Source organism: Hakea prostrata, chromosome 9, assembly GCF_041222555.1.
Source record: "Hakea prostrata isolate BN-2017 chromosome 9, UWA_Hpros_2, whole genome shotgun sequence".
In the NCBI taxonomy this organism is placed as follows: Eukaryota; Viridiplantae; Streptophyta; class Magnoliopsida; order Proteales; family Proteaceae; genus Hakea; species Hakea prostrata.
Genome location: NC_142608.1, coordinates 7,731,934 through 7,746,174, shown reverse-complemented (window position 1 = coordinate 7,746,174; position 14,241 = coordinate 7,731,934). Strand labels below are relative to the sequence as shown.

General features: G+C 37.6%; 1 protein-coding gene and 1 non-coding gene across 2 annotated transcripts; both read right to left on the bottom strand.

Annotated features, from left to right (window-relative positions):
• Positions 1 to 985: 985 nt before the first annotated feature.
• Positions 986 to 3,933, bottom strand: LOC149004433 (uncharacterized). Its single transcript, XM_089135661.1, has 3 exons — positions 3,854 to 3,933; positions 3,098 to 3,686; positions 986 to 2,930 (listed from the first exon to the last, which is right to left on the bottom strand). Exons 2-3 carry the CDS (start codon positions 3,644 to 3,646, stop codon positions 2,676 to 2,678), a joined length of 804 nt encoding a protein of 267 aa, XP_088991787.1. The 5' UTR covers positions 3,647 to 3,686; positions 3,854 to 3,933; the 3' UTR covers positions 986 to 2,675.
• Positions 3,934 to 9,976: 6,043 nt separating this feature from the next.
• TRNAS-UGA (transfer RNA serine (anticodon UGA)) lies at positions 9,977 to 10,058 on the bottom strand. The gene has a single exon. It is a non-coding gene; the product is annotated as a tRNA-Ser (tRNA).
• Between the last annotated feature and the right edge of the window lie 4,183 nt (positions 10,059 to 14,241).

Here is a 14,241-nt window from a genome sequence, read left to right as displayed (position 1 = left end):
TCGATTTGGTTTCATGTAGTGACAATGTGATACAAAATTAAATTGAGACTCCGAATCAGTTCTAGAATTGATATCAAATTTAAATCTACTCGGTTCTATTCAATCAAAATTCTAAATCGGTTACACGATATAATCATTGTGCATCTGGGTACGATTTTACTTTTGTTGTACTTCATATACCTAAAAAACACAAAATTTGTTGTACTTGTATTTGGTTTGCTTAGCTTGAGCTACAGTAGAAGACAAGTTACTCAACCAACGGAGGTTGGTCCAAGTGGTAAGCAGCTTGGTTTGCTTAAGCAAGGTTCCGGTATCGAATCCTTGTGGATGCAAAAAATTCCTGTTGAGTGAGTAAATTCCTGTTGGGAGACTCACCCACCACAGCCAAGTGTGCGACGCGGGTCGAACACCGGTTTTGGCAAACCAGAAAAAAAAAAAAAAAAACAAGTTACTCATCGTTCAAATTAACATATAAACAAAAATATTCTGTTCATCTTCAATCTAGTCTGGACAACTTGGCTCGAATCCAAATTCAATATTCGATTCATTTACCCTTAAAAAACACTTTAGACTAACTGTCTTTTTTTTTTTCTTTTCTGGATATCCTAGACTACCACCGGTAGGGTCATACAGGAGAAAGCATTACAACATACTTCGTGGACTTGATCGAATTGCATTAAAGTGGAGGAAATAGTCTCACTTCAACTAATCATTCTTTTTCTTTTCTCTGCTCCCGAAGCACACTCTAACGTCTAAGGAAACCTTGAAGAGAGCAGACCTGAGCGGCTGAGCTGAACAATAGGCGTTATGATCTAGGCTAGCTTCGTTTAGTCTTATGATTTTTAACTTTTTGGGATTCGTAGAATCCAAACGAGACAGTGCGTTTGCTGCATCAGACAGTTAACCAAAGTTATTTTTAAATAAAAATGTTCGTCTAATGATATGGGAAAAAGAGAGTCAGAGACCCGCTGGAAAATTTATGGGAATCGATGGAATTACGCTGGCATGAATTAATCCAATCGATTGATGTTTGATTCAATTCTCAGTTGGGTAAAGAAAGATTGATGTGTGATTCTGATGTGAATCACGAATTTTTGAAGGCCATGGTTGTGATTGTGAATCCGGATCACCAACATGGTTGTAACTTGTCAGGTTGTGGCCATACTGTGTGCCCCAGAATTTTCAACCTTTCCAGCTTGCTTTCACCAGAATCCGCACACGTAGCAAATGACTGTAGCCATCTGCCATATGTGAGATTCCATTTCTATCTAATCGTGTCAGCTAAAAACAATGAATCCAAGTCAACGAAGTTAGTACTGATTATCAAGGAATAAAGAAGTAGCTTGGCTCACAAGTTAAAAAAAAAAGCAACTACCGTTGAGTTAAAGATTCTTTAATAGCTGTCCCAGATCACGAGAACCAGAATCCAATGTCTCTCACAAGTCACAACACCACAAGTTTCCACGGTGGAACATTAGATACACCACAGCCACAAAAATCCATTCCATTCAACCACTAGAAAAGCTACAACCTCAACCACATGTAACAAATCTTGATTACTAAGACATATATATTATTGAAACGTAATTGAAATTATTATTTAAAAAATGTACTACTACAAACGATAGAGAAGCACGTGGAGTGTTAGACTAGGTCACAATCTGATGTTCTAAATTCCTATTGGGTTATTCTCAAATATCTTGTCTCCTTTTTCTAAGCAAATAAGAGCCAATTAAATGATGTGATGGGTCCATGGCAGATATAATTCACGATAAACTTGTTTATAAGATTGTGGTTCTGGTACATTTAAAAAACCTCCAAATTCCAAAATATCTTCAAAGCAGAAAAATCAAACTGACCTTCCAACCAGGAAAATGGTATAACGTAAAAGTCATGTGAAGCCGAAAGCAAGAACACGAGGTTTCAGCGTCACCCAGTTCGCAAATTAAGAAACTTTGTCGTTTTCTAAGCCTGAAGAGGCTCTTAGAGTTCCATTCCACTTGTCTTAAAGCAAAAGATAAAGTCCAGCAAAGCTTGTTAGCAAAGCGACGTCTTATCTTCCATACCTGGCGCATGTTAGTCCCATGGACGTTGCAGAATTTGTTGCGTGTTGAGAGTTTTCTACATTTGTTCAAAATTCAATGTCTCTGAGTTGAGCCCACTGTCCCACTAAAAATTCTGGCTCACAATCAATGTGATACAGTTTTGAAAGAACGGAATGGAATTGCGGAAGGTGTGGCAATAAATATATTGCGAAGAACGGCATGGTTCAAATAGTGACACCAGTACTTGGCTTTGATAAGGAAAGAGACGTACCTAGCCGGCGCAGGTTAGATGTGTGCCCAGGAAAACCAATAGAAACAAACACCGCTCGATCACAGCCACAAACATTGGCAGACATCAAAGTAAATCACTTCAACTCAATAGATAGTGGTTCAAACTTCAAACTAACGATTTGGTGACGGTGATGCAAGCAAATCAAAACTCAAAAAAAATCCTTTGGCCTACGATAGTGTTTCCAAACTAACGATTTGGTGACGGTGACAATGATATTGTTCTAGAACATGAAATAGACTAATACATGACTGATATAGGGTTAGATGAACAAATCAGACTTCATTTGTAACCATAGATATTTACTGGGGAAAAAGAAACTGATTTCAGTTAATATGGAATCAATTGGAACCGGAGATTTCGAGAATCGTGGCGGTTGCGTCTTTGTTGCCGGAGAATTTGTGATCTTGAAATCTATCGAGAGAGCAGACGATCGAATCCGATTGTACCGATGAAGTCGTCGGATTTCTCTTTAGTTTTTTCAAAGAACTGAATGAACCACGAGAGGTCACTTCGTCATCGATCAAGCACTTTGCTGCTGATTCTACCGATGCCCTATCGTTGTTTGAATGGCAAGTCGCACAGCCTTGATGATCCTGCAGAGACGAAGTGCAAACAAAAACAGAAAAGATCGATTCAATAAGTTGGAGATCATTTAACTAAACGCAAGTTATAGTTGTCTTCAAGATCAACATATAAGCAAGAATATAAAATGCGATACAGAAAAAGGGGGAAACAGTTCAAAAACGAAAGAAACTCGTACCTGAACAACGAGATCTGCATTCTCACGCGTCCTTTTTAATGAGAACAGCCCCGTTGGTTCTTCAATGCATCTGCTGCGGCCGTTGCTTGAAGACTCATCACCACTGGAAGAACTCATGACTGGCGGAGGTGAAGTGGAAGACGACGGTACAACCTGATTCTCCTCGTCTCCGTCATCTTCGCTGCCGCAGTAATCATCTTCAGAATCGTCGGTTTCATCGTTTTCTTCGTCTTCCTCTTCCGATTCGTGTTGAAACTCATCATCTGCAACATTTGATGCCTGGCCTGCTGCGTTTTGTCCACCTCTCTGACCTCTGCCACTAGATTTACAAGCGCACCTCTCACAAACCGAGACAGTTCGTCCAAGCCGTGATCCCGAAGCTTTCCACGGCGTCGGCGATTGACAAACCTGGCAAAGCAGACTCCTGACATGCCTAGCGACGAGGAAGTTAGCACTGTGGACCTTAGCATCACAGATCCAGCACAAGCTTGCTTGATCGGATTCACAATACATTCTAGCTGGATTTTTGCAGAGCTCGCATTCTTTCATCTCTAAAGTCTAACCTCAGTTGCTTCTTTCTTCGCTTCTCCTGCAATATCCACCGGAGAAAATGAAATGCTTGAACGAAGCCTAGAATTTAAAATAAAGAAAACTAGTGAAAAGAAAACAGAAGTGAGGAACTCAAGCTAATTTATATAGAAAACCATAGAGAAGCTTATAGGATAATCTCGTCAATGAAGAACTTCTTGTCTGTACCTCTCTAGAAAAGGAAAGACTGTCTTTTCCCTGTTTCAGACTCAGGCCTTGCGTCCACATTATACGGCCGAGCCGAGTCGAGTCGATCGGGGTTATAACTCCTTGGCTAGTTGATGTAAATCACATCGCCACGCGTCATGTCATGGGATAATGAGATTCGGCTGAGATATATATCTGGGTCGTTATGAATGGATGTATGGTCCACGTGGAAAGAATCTCTTGCTGACCTGGCTTGATTCTACGACTAGAAAATTGGCTGGCCGTAATGGGTGCGGCGCATCCGGGTCACTGGTGGGCGCCAGTTGATTATGGCAGTGGGGTGGGGCTATGTTCGACTTTTCATCTCCTCGTACGAGTAAAGTAAATCGAGTAGTTTTTCTTTATTTATTGTGGGGATCTTTGTTTAATGGGCGGAGCTACCGTGGCAGAAGGATCGCCTCAAGTCTCAACTGTGAAATTCTCTTTAGAATCCAGCAAAATCTCTTTCGGCTTCCTCACGATAGCTGACGTGGCATGCCCACGAGCTTGTTTCGGATTTGGCTTGTGTTGGCTGCTCCGCGTCCCCTCATTTTCGGTGGCGAGGAGGGGGGGGGGGGGGAAGAATTGTAGAAGACTGACTGCTGTTATTTAGCTCCAAAGGTTGCCACAAGATCCGTGTCCCCTCCCCCTCACACATGTGTTAAGTGGGGATCATATTATAGGGGTCCACACGATTAGGTGATGAGATCTTTTCTTAAAGATATTTAATTTTTTTTTTTATAGATTCCACATAGTTTGTGGTTGTGAAACTATAAGGGGAGCACTTTAATCCAAATTCAACACAATTATTCAACTTTTTTGAGTGGATAAATGCTAGTTTATTGAACTTTCTCTACATCTGGAGGGTGGAGTCTACGCCAGCGTTGTTCCTCATAGATCCCACATAGTTTGTGGTTGTGAAACTATCAGGAGAGCACTCTAATCCAAATTCAACACAATTATTCAACTTTTTTTGAGTGGATAAATGCTAGTTTATTGAACTTTCTCTGCATCTGGAGGGTGGAGTCTACGCCAGCGTTGTCCCTCGTCACACGCAAATTATTTTTTGAAGTAATTTTTTTCTTTTCTTTTACCAAAGCAATAAAATGTCGACTTACCATTTAGTTGTCCAGGGTGATGTCCGTGAAAAAAACCACGAAAGAAAAAGAGTTTTTTTTTTTTTTTTTTTTGGTTTGCCAACCCCGGTTTATAAACCGGTGGTTTGACCCGCGTCTCCGCGGGGATTTTGCATCCACAGTCGTCGGTGGGTGAGTCTCCCCAACCGTATGGGGATTTTTGCATCCACAAGGATTCGATTTGTCGGAACCTTGCTTAATCGAAGCCACAGCTGTCAGCTAACTTGCCACTTGAGACCAAAACCCATGGCCGTTGGTCTCTCCCCCTAAAGGGGTATTGTTTAATGTAAGCAAGATGGGCAATAACTTTATTTTATGCATACTATTTAGAGTAATTAATTGAATATATTTTCATGCGTTCGCAATCGTTTTGTATCATTTTATCCTAATGTTGTATGCAAATAAGCATCAGATGCACTTTCCTTGAATTTAAGTAATTATGATAATTTATATTTATCTAAACAAATTAAATTTATTATTTGTGCTTGTAGTGAATCATTTTAGTGTTAGGACTTTTTCAACATCTAGGATTTCCTTCAAGAAATTAGGGGAGTTTGATGGATCATCAAATAAGGAAAAAAAATCATATTCATAGAAGAAAAAATGCAGAATTATGTTTTTGAATTCTGTTTTTTAGAGTGTTCAGTTCAATTTCGAACAAATCCTTCAGCAAATGGTCATTCGCGTCCAATCGAGCTGATTTTTGGAAGGAGCTTAACGACTTCTTGATCTTTAAATCCAACGGTGGAATTTTGTATTTGAGCTCTCGAAATCAATGTGATTTATAAGTGATCTAGACAAATGAATTTCTTGGTCGAGTTAGATCAGAAACTCAAGAGTTTGTTTCAAACTATGTCATGAATCATATTTCATGTAATCTAAAAATTCATTCTATAAAAGAGGAACATACTCCAGCAATAATAAAATGTTTTTGAGCTTCGGAGGATTGCAGAGGACAAATTTAGAGAGTTGGAGCTGCTGTAGGACGAATTTTAGAGTTGTTGGAGTCTCTTCTTCAACCCTAGAATGATGTTTACCTCAACTATTTCTTCTTCAATGATGTTCTAAGTTTTTTTTGCTACTTGAGATAATTATCGATTTTATTCCCCTTTCATATAATTCAATTCTCCCTTTTGTTTTCTTTAATTTTGTTCTTGATGTCTGAATGATTGATCAATCTTCATAAATCTCGTGGTATACTTTTTATCATATATCAATAAGGAATGCATGCTAGACCTAGGATTGAAGAATGACAAAGTAAATTTAAAGAGTAACAGGTTTGTTCGATTTGTTTATGAGTTTCTTGTGTTTAATGTGATATATTAAATCGATCCGCTGGGTAAGTGAAGGCCAACCAAGATCTAAATGGTGTCATTTTCCCGAGAATGCTTGGATCTCTCATCCTAATTTCTCTGTAGATTTTCAGTCTACTTGGCCAATATGTCTCAATTTTTGCAACACTGGAACAATTTGGTGTTCGGTAATGTGGACAGTCTTTTCCACAGAACTACCCTTGAAGTTGATGTGATGAAACAACATCCCTACCCAGATTGGAACATCATCAATTAAAAGAAAAAATTGTTGGCATGGGCTTTGGAAGTTGAAGAGATATTTTGGTTTCAGAAGTCTTAAGGTATGTATATATTTGATGGGGACTGAAACGCTAGATTCTACCACCTCTCTAGTAAAACTAATCACCATCGGAGAACAATCTCCTTCATTGAGGCAAATGGTCATTGCATCTCCAATCCAAGAGAGATAGCCGATGTATTTGTTGACTATATGAGGTAGTTGTATCAAGCTACCTGCCCGTTGGACCCTGAGTTTGTAGAAAATCCTCCTTCCACCCATTGAGTTGAGGAATAGTACTCTATCGGCAATCCCGAATTCAATAGAGATTAAGAGCGTTGTATTCTCCCTTGGATCTTATAAAGCCCTTGGGTTTGATGGGTTCAATGCATTCTTTTATCAAAGGTTTTGGAATTTAATTAAAGAAATGTGATCAAATTTGTAACTATCTTCTTCTTGGAAGGTCTACTCTCCGGTGGAGTTATCCACTTTCTCCTGTGTATTATCCCAGAAAAGAATGGGACAAAAACATTTATTGATTTTTGACCTATGAGCTTGTGCAATGTGTCTTATAAAATAATTGCAAAAATTTTAGTCAAAAGGTTGAAACCACTTCTTCCCATTATCATTTTCCTAATAAGGGGGCATTTGTGGCTAACAGACAAATCACTGATAATATTATAATGGCCTATGAAATTTTTCATTACATGCAGATGACCCATAGTAAGAATGAGTTTATTGCTCTAAAATTGGATATGTTCAAAGCCTATGATAGGGCCGATAGGGGAATCATCATCAAACTATCATAAGTGGTGCCAACTTATTAAAGCCGTAATTTCCTCCCCCACTTTTTCTGTTAAACTACATGGGTCCCCTTACATGTGGTTCTCTCGATCACGTGGATTACGACAAGGGTGCCCTCTAACCCTTACCTCTTCCTTTTAATTATGGAAGTTCTATCTTGTCTACTTGACAAGTATAAGTTCCTCAATCTTTTAAACGTAATCAAAGTGGGATGGGGCATCAGAGATCAACTACCTTCTTTTTTTGCAGATGATACTTTTCTCTTTTGCGAAGCTGATATCGATGAAGTTTTGGCTTTAAAAACGGCAATTGAACTGTTCTTAAACTTGACAATGCAATAAATCAACTTCGAAAAAAATGGAGTTTATTTCAATTGTAATGTATCTAGAGATAAAAGGAGTTCAATATTTTCAATTTTGAGGGTATCAAAGATTAAAGGGGAAACTACATTTTTGGGAACAAAATTGTTGGCTAGAATGGGGAAGGCAAAGCTCTTACAAGCAGTTTTGGATCGAATGACCAAAAAGATGGCATGCTGGAAATTAGCAAATTTATTATATGTTAGAGGGGTATTGATGCAAGCAGCACTCCAATCAATGGCACTCTTCAAATGCAACATTTTAGGTTCCATATGACAATATGCACGAAAATAGATGCAGTCTGTCAGAGGTTCTGGAATGGACAACCACACAAGAACAGACAACTAAATCTCATATCATGGGAAAAATGTTGCCAACCAAAAGAATTAGGAGGAATGGGCTTCAAGAAGATGAAGGATCACAACTCAACCTTGCTATTGAAGCAAGGGTGGAAAATAATCTCTCAACCTGAAACAATGTGGGTTTGAGTTTTGAGAGCAACATACTTTAAGGAACAATCTATTTTTTTTTTTTTTTTATCCTAAAGTATATACTAAGAAGAGATCATGTATATGGAATAGTATCACTAGTATCATTACTCAACTAACGATAATGGTGACCTCAAAATTGGGAATGGAACACAGACATCCTTTTGGTTTGAGCATTGGATACCTTTCAGAAGGCATAGTCTGATACCTCAACAAGATTTCTCTCCATGGCAGCGACGAGTAACGGTGGCTGAAGTTTTCAATAACCTTCAAATTTTAAATAGGGAGATCTCTTCATTTTTTTCTAATCCCTCCCCCATAATAAGATTGCCGATTACACTTTAAAACCAAGGTGACTCATGGTCCTCTTTAGTTTCCTCAAATGGGGAATTCTCGATCAAATTGGTTTTGTGTGCAATATTAAAATAGCACTTTTCATCCCAAGGATACCAATCCATGACATGGTGGAAGTTACCAATTCATCCAAAATTTAAAGTTTTATTTTGCATGTGTTGAATGCAGGATTATTGGTCCGAGCAAAAACAACTCAGTGGACAAATGTTCAGCCTGAATGCGTGTTGTGCGGAAGGAGAATGAAACAATTTGGCATATTTTTATTTCCTATGAATGGATGAAAAGAATTCATGCTGCTGGACCACTGGAATTATGAACGGAAAACTAGAGCGATACCTCTCGTTTGCATTTGTGTTAAAATATCCGTTCACAAATGGATAAGTAAAACATCAATTGGTTTTTGTCTATTTCTATAGTTACTTGCTATTTTATTTGGCAAGAGAGAAACTCTAAGATATTTAAGCAAAAAATACCCATCCATTGATGATGCTCTCTTGCATAAACCAATGGATTGTAGCTTTACAGCTACAACAAATTGAGGAATCCTCTCGGGGCCAAGGGCGAAGCCCCACCTATATTAATTATATAAAAGCTCCCCTAAGGATGTAGCCGTGGTGTGCGTAAGCTTGCCCGGATGAACCTTAGATAATAATAAAAAATAATAATAATAATAGAATAAAAAAATAAAAAAAAGATGAAAATCCTCTCAATCCCCAGGCAATATCAACACAAAATAATTTTGTGCTACCTAGACACTTTGAAAACAATATTTGTGCCAATATACTACGGACTAATAATGTTGTTTTTATGTGTTCAGGGATTTATAACTAGTGAGTAGGAAACACATGATGGAGCATGGGGGTATACTCGGTGGACATATAAGGTTCATTAAAGTGGATGAACTCAATGCGATACTTTTTTGTTTACAAGTAAGGATTAGTAAAGCAATAATACAAGGGCTAAAAATAAAGGAGATATGGTACAATCATCATGAGCTACCAGCTCTTTTACCAAAGTCGATAGCAAGAATTTATAAATATTAATAACTAAATAATATTAATAGAAGGATGTAATTAATATTAATTTAATTCATACTTATTAAATGTAAATTGTAAAATATAAAATTGCATTTTTAGGTGTCATTAATCATGTCTATTAAGTGAATGCGTGAGGATTATTTAGGTAAGAAAATATAGCAATCTTCCTTCGTACTTTTAATAATAATAATATAATATGATATCATATAATTTATTTGGATAAAAACTGCTAATATTGTTAATTGTCAAAATAACAAAAAAAAAAGAAAAAGGAAAAAAAGAGAAACCAATGGAATTGGACGAACTGACGAAGAGGTCAAAGTTTCGCAAAACATGACGGATGATGCAAAAACAAAAACGTCGACAGCAGGGTTCGAACCTGCGCGGGCGAAGCCCAACAGATTTCAAGTCTGTCTCCTTAACCACTCGGACATATCGACATATCTGCTGTATGCGATTCCGCATATTATTTTATCCATTTCCTAAAATCCCCACAAACTGGTATGTTATTTTTTTTGGGGTTTGGGCCGGTGGGGGAGGGTTGGTGGCCTTCTATTTGATGAACGCTAGCGTAGGGACCTAGTCGGTGGACCATCGTTACGTGTGCAAATTGCTTATTGCTTAATTTTGCAATTAAAGCTGATTAAAAAATATATCCTCATAAGTTTACATTTTTAAATTTATCATGGAACAAATGTAGAAATGAAAGTACGTATGAAAACATAAAAGGGTGAGCATTTAAGCCTTTCATTGGTATGGACTATGGAGCGATCATTATCCTGCTGGAATGAGCATGCCATTCCATGGAATCCATTTGCTTTAGCTTTTAATATCTAAAAACAGTTTAGGGTTGGGATTAAGGTTCGAAAAATCGTTCTGTGTTGTCGTGTCGGTGGCTGGCGACACCACCAACATGGTAACATTTGGAGGGGTGTCAACGAAATATTGACCCCTAGTTTCGAGGGGTAATTGTTGTAATTTTAGTTTGAATTTTGTTGTGTAGTCTAATTTGAGACCAATAAATACATTGAAAAGCGTTATTTTGACCTAAAGATCATCTATACTAATGTTCATAATCAAAACATGCCTTGCATGCGGGTGAAACTAAAAGTTTGGAAAACTCGTGAAATGTATGAAATTCCACTTAATCTTCAGTTGACAAACAATGTAATAGTTGGCAATAATGAAGGAAGATGTACTCGTAAATGTAAAAGATTGGAGCAATACATGGTTAAATTGCAAGAAACAAGAGAGAGAAACGACATTGATAACATTTGTTGACAATATCGTTGACTTATTGTCAACCTCGTGTAGGAGGGGGTGTTGTGTGGCCCCACTCCTACATAAAGATTTATTGCCTACACTTTGAACCATGGTTGGGATGGATATGTAAGCTTTTACCATTTTATTGTGAGAAGGCAAAAATTAAGAGGAATTTTTTTTGAGTGCGTCGGGTGAGAATGTGAGATGGTAGGGTTCCGGGTATATTGAGATGGACTGGGCCCAACTGCATATGATGCGTGGGTGTGGGCTTCTTTTACCTCCGAAAGACTTGGGCTTCAAGTAACGCTCTTATTAGGTGGTAGCTATTATATACTAAATTTGATTTCAGGATTGAAGTAGTTCGGCTCAGCGATTTAGGTCCAACCAAGGCCTAGCTGTACCCTACAGAATGGGCTAAAGAAAATCAATCTATCCATCGCCAATCCTCTTTTGTGTTTTCTCAAACCCTTCACCATTCACTGCCAACAAGAAACGGTTTCTTCCAACAGGAACCCACAAGCAAGAATGTAAAGATTTCGGATACGGTTGGATGTTGACACTTGATATATATTGGCACAACCAACATTGCACCAATGCTTCATAACTATAAGTTCAAGGGTTTGAAGCTCTTCGGGGCTAGGGGCGAAGCCTCACATTATATTTAAGTTATATGTAAAATCGTTACTCCCTGAAGATGTATTCAAGGTGTGCATGAGTTGGTCCAGACAAACCTCAATTCCCTCCCCCCAAAACAAAAGAAAAAAAAGAAAGAGAAATGAAAGAAAAACATTGGATTAGATAATATTCTTTATCCCATGTGCTGCCGAGTCCGGATCCTCACTCCGTCGGGGGAGCACAGACTGCTCCCCGATGGCTTCCCAACCACACAAACATGTGGGGTCCACAAGTGGAAAACACTTTTTGAAAAAAAAAAAAAAAATTTCAAATTTTCACCTGTGGGCCCCACATGTTTGTGTGGTTGGGAAGCCGTCGGGGAGCAGTCTGTGCTCCCCCGACGGGATGAGGATCCGGACTCTGTGCCGCCTTGGTACCATCTACTCATATATCGGCCTTTGAAGAACCTTCAAGCTTGTATAAGACTGTATAGTGAGTGTTCTTCAGTGTCTCAGTCGCAAGATCCAGTGTACTTTTTTAGTCAACTAGGTTTTTTAGTTTATGCATTCTCTGACCAATGACTATTGAGCAGCAACGAAATGATTCTTCAGTTGAGGGTGTAAATGGATAACCAAAATCCGCTTCCGAATTTGCATCCACACCCGTTTAGGAGTATCCGAATTCGTCCGATTATTAATAGGATGCAAATATGGTATACCCCTTTCTTACCGATTATTATCCGTCCGATAAAATTATCCAATTAAGTTACTTATTTTTATAAATTTTACGTATGACATGTGACTATTTTTCTAGATTTTCTACTAAAATAGCTACCAAAGTTGCTAAACTCTTAAATTTCAAACCTAACCCTCACAAATAAAAAAGTAATGATGTAATCAGATAGTCAAAAACTTATATTCAATCTATATTCGTATCCATTTAGAAGAATCTACTTAAAAAAATAATTATCCGATTATCATCCGAATCTGACAGAATCCGTCCAAGAACCGATAGAATATTATCCGAATCTAGTCTGTTTACACCCCTGATCCTCAGTTATCACAAACCCATGTGGAACTAGGGCCCCACATTAGATGGTCTAAATCCACCTGAGTCAATGCCTATACCAATGTTGATTGTGCTCCATGGATTGGTGGTCCACTAGTGAGTTCTGTGTCTATCTAGATAAGAATCTCATCTCATGAAGTCCCAAAGAAGTAACATACTATACACGCTCATCCACTAATTAAGAATACAAATGAGTGGCCAGTGTCGTAGCAGAATTACCTTGGATACACCAACAACCAAATTGATTTAGGGATTGAGTCAACACCACCAGTGTTATATTCTAACATCATAGGAATATTCCAATGTCTGCTGGGTACTCTAATATTTTGTGAGACGTGTGAGAAAGAGAAAAAAAAAAAAAAAAAGAAAAGTAAAAAAAAAAAAGAGAAAAAAAAGGAAAAAAAGAAGAAGAAAAGATTCACTAGAGAATAAATAAAAATGAAAATAGGAGAGAATATACATAGGGAGAAATTCATGGATTGTGAGTTAGTTTTTAATTAGAATTAACCTTTTATTCCTTAAAACTAGGGGTTTAATGATAACCATTAGATAATTATTAAAAATGACATTTGCACCCATTATCTTTATCTTAAATTTTTATTTTTAATTTCAGGAGGGTACCAAACAATGATATTTCACATGTAAAGTGAGAAAAAAAAAAAAGAAAAAAAAAAGAATGTTTAAAATTTCAAAAAATCTAGGGTCCATGTCTTGGCTCAGCTTGGCTTGGCTCCACCACTAGAGGTTGACTACTGCTTTGTTGACGACCAACCATCGACTGTGGAAGGTTTCTTCAGGTATTTATTCGACAACATACATTTTCAGCAAAGACTTATCTAGTATTCAAATTAAGGCCTTACATGACAAGCTCAACATCACTCAACGGGAATTTAGTTAGAAGAGTGTAAACAGAATCCAAAATTCGAAATTCAGATCTCCAATAAACTTCATTTTCGAATACTCAACAACCCTAATCTAATCCAGTTAATTAAATAAAAAATTCAAATCTCCAACAACGTTGATCCTATTTAAGAGTTCATTTGAAGATGAAAACCAGTTGTAGCTGACAAGAGTTTTGGTTGTACACAAATAGAACTCGTAAATTTAAATTTTCAAAATTGTACGTTCAAATTCTTTAAATACTGTGCTTCCTTATTGCAGTTCTAGTCTACTATGGTGGAAAGTTTCTAACTTAATGAATTCGAATTTAAATACTCTCAACACATATGAATGTGATTGGTCATGGAGGATCGACACGTTAACAATGTGAGAATACAAGAAAAGATGCTTGAACCCCAAGACAAGTAAAACGGGATTCAATCCAATGAGAACTACTAATTTTCCAAGGATCAACCTTCGAACACCAGAATTATGTTATATAACTTGTAACATAGTTGAGCATTTGACTACGTTTCATTTGAAATCAAACGCCTTTAAAAGAAATTATACTGAAAGTGTCTAGCGTTGCACCATTGACTTGAGAGTCTTACGTTTACCTGACTTACAAGCAGGTCAGAGGAGGAAGTTTCGACCATTAACAATTCTCTGGGTGGAAAATTTGTTTGTTTTGGATTGCTGAGCCATGGAAGCAAAATCATCTTTGAATTGTAACATATGCAAAAGCATCTTTGAATTGTAACATATGCGAAATCCATTGTGCTCTGAAGTCTGAACCCA

What these genes read in the sequence shown, in the direction of transcription:
- LOC149004433 (XM_089135661.1), bottom strand. Translation starts at nt 3,646, where the DNA reads ATGAAAGAATGCGAGCTCTGCAAAAATCCAGCTAGAATGTATTGTGAA. An exon ending in ATGCAGATCTCGTTGTTCAG is followed by an intron (nt 2,931 to 3,097) that starts GTACGAGTTTCT and finishes TCGTCTCTGCAG; the next exon opens with GATCATCAAGGCTGTGCGAC.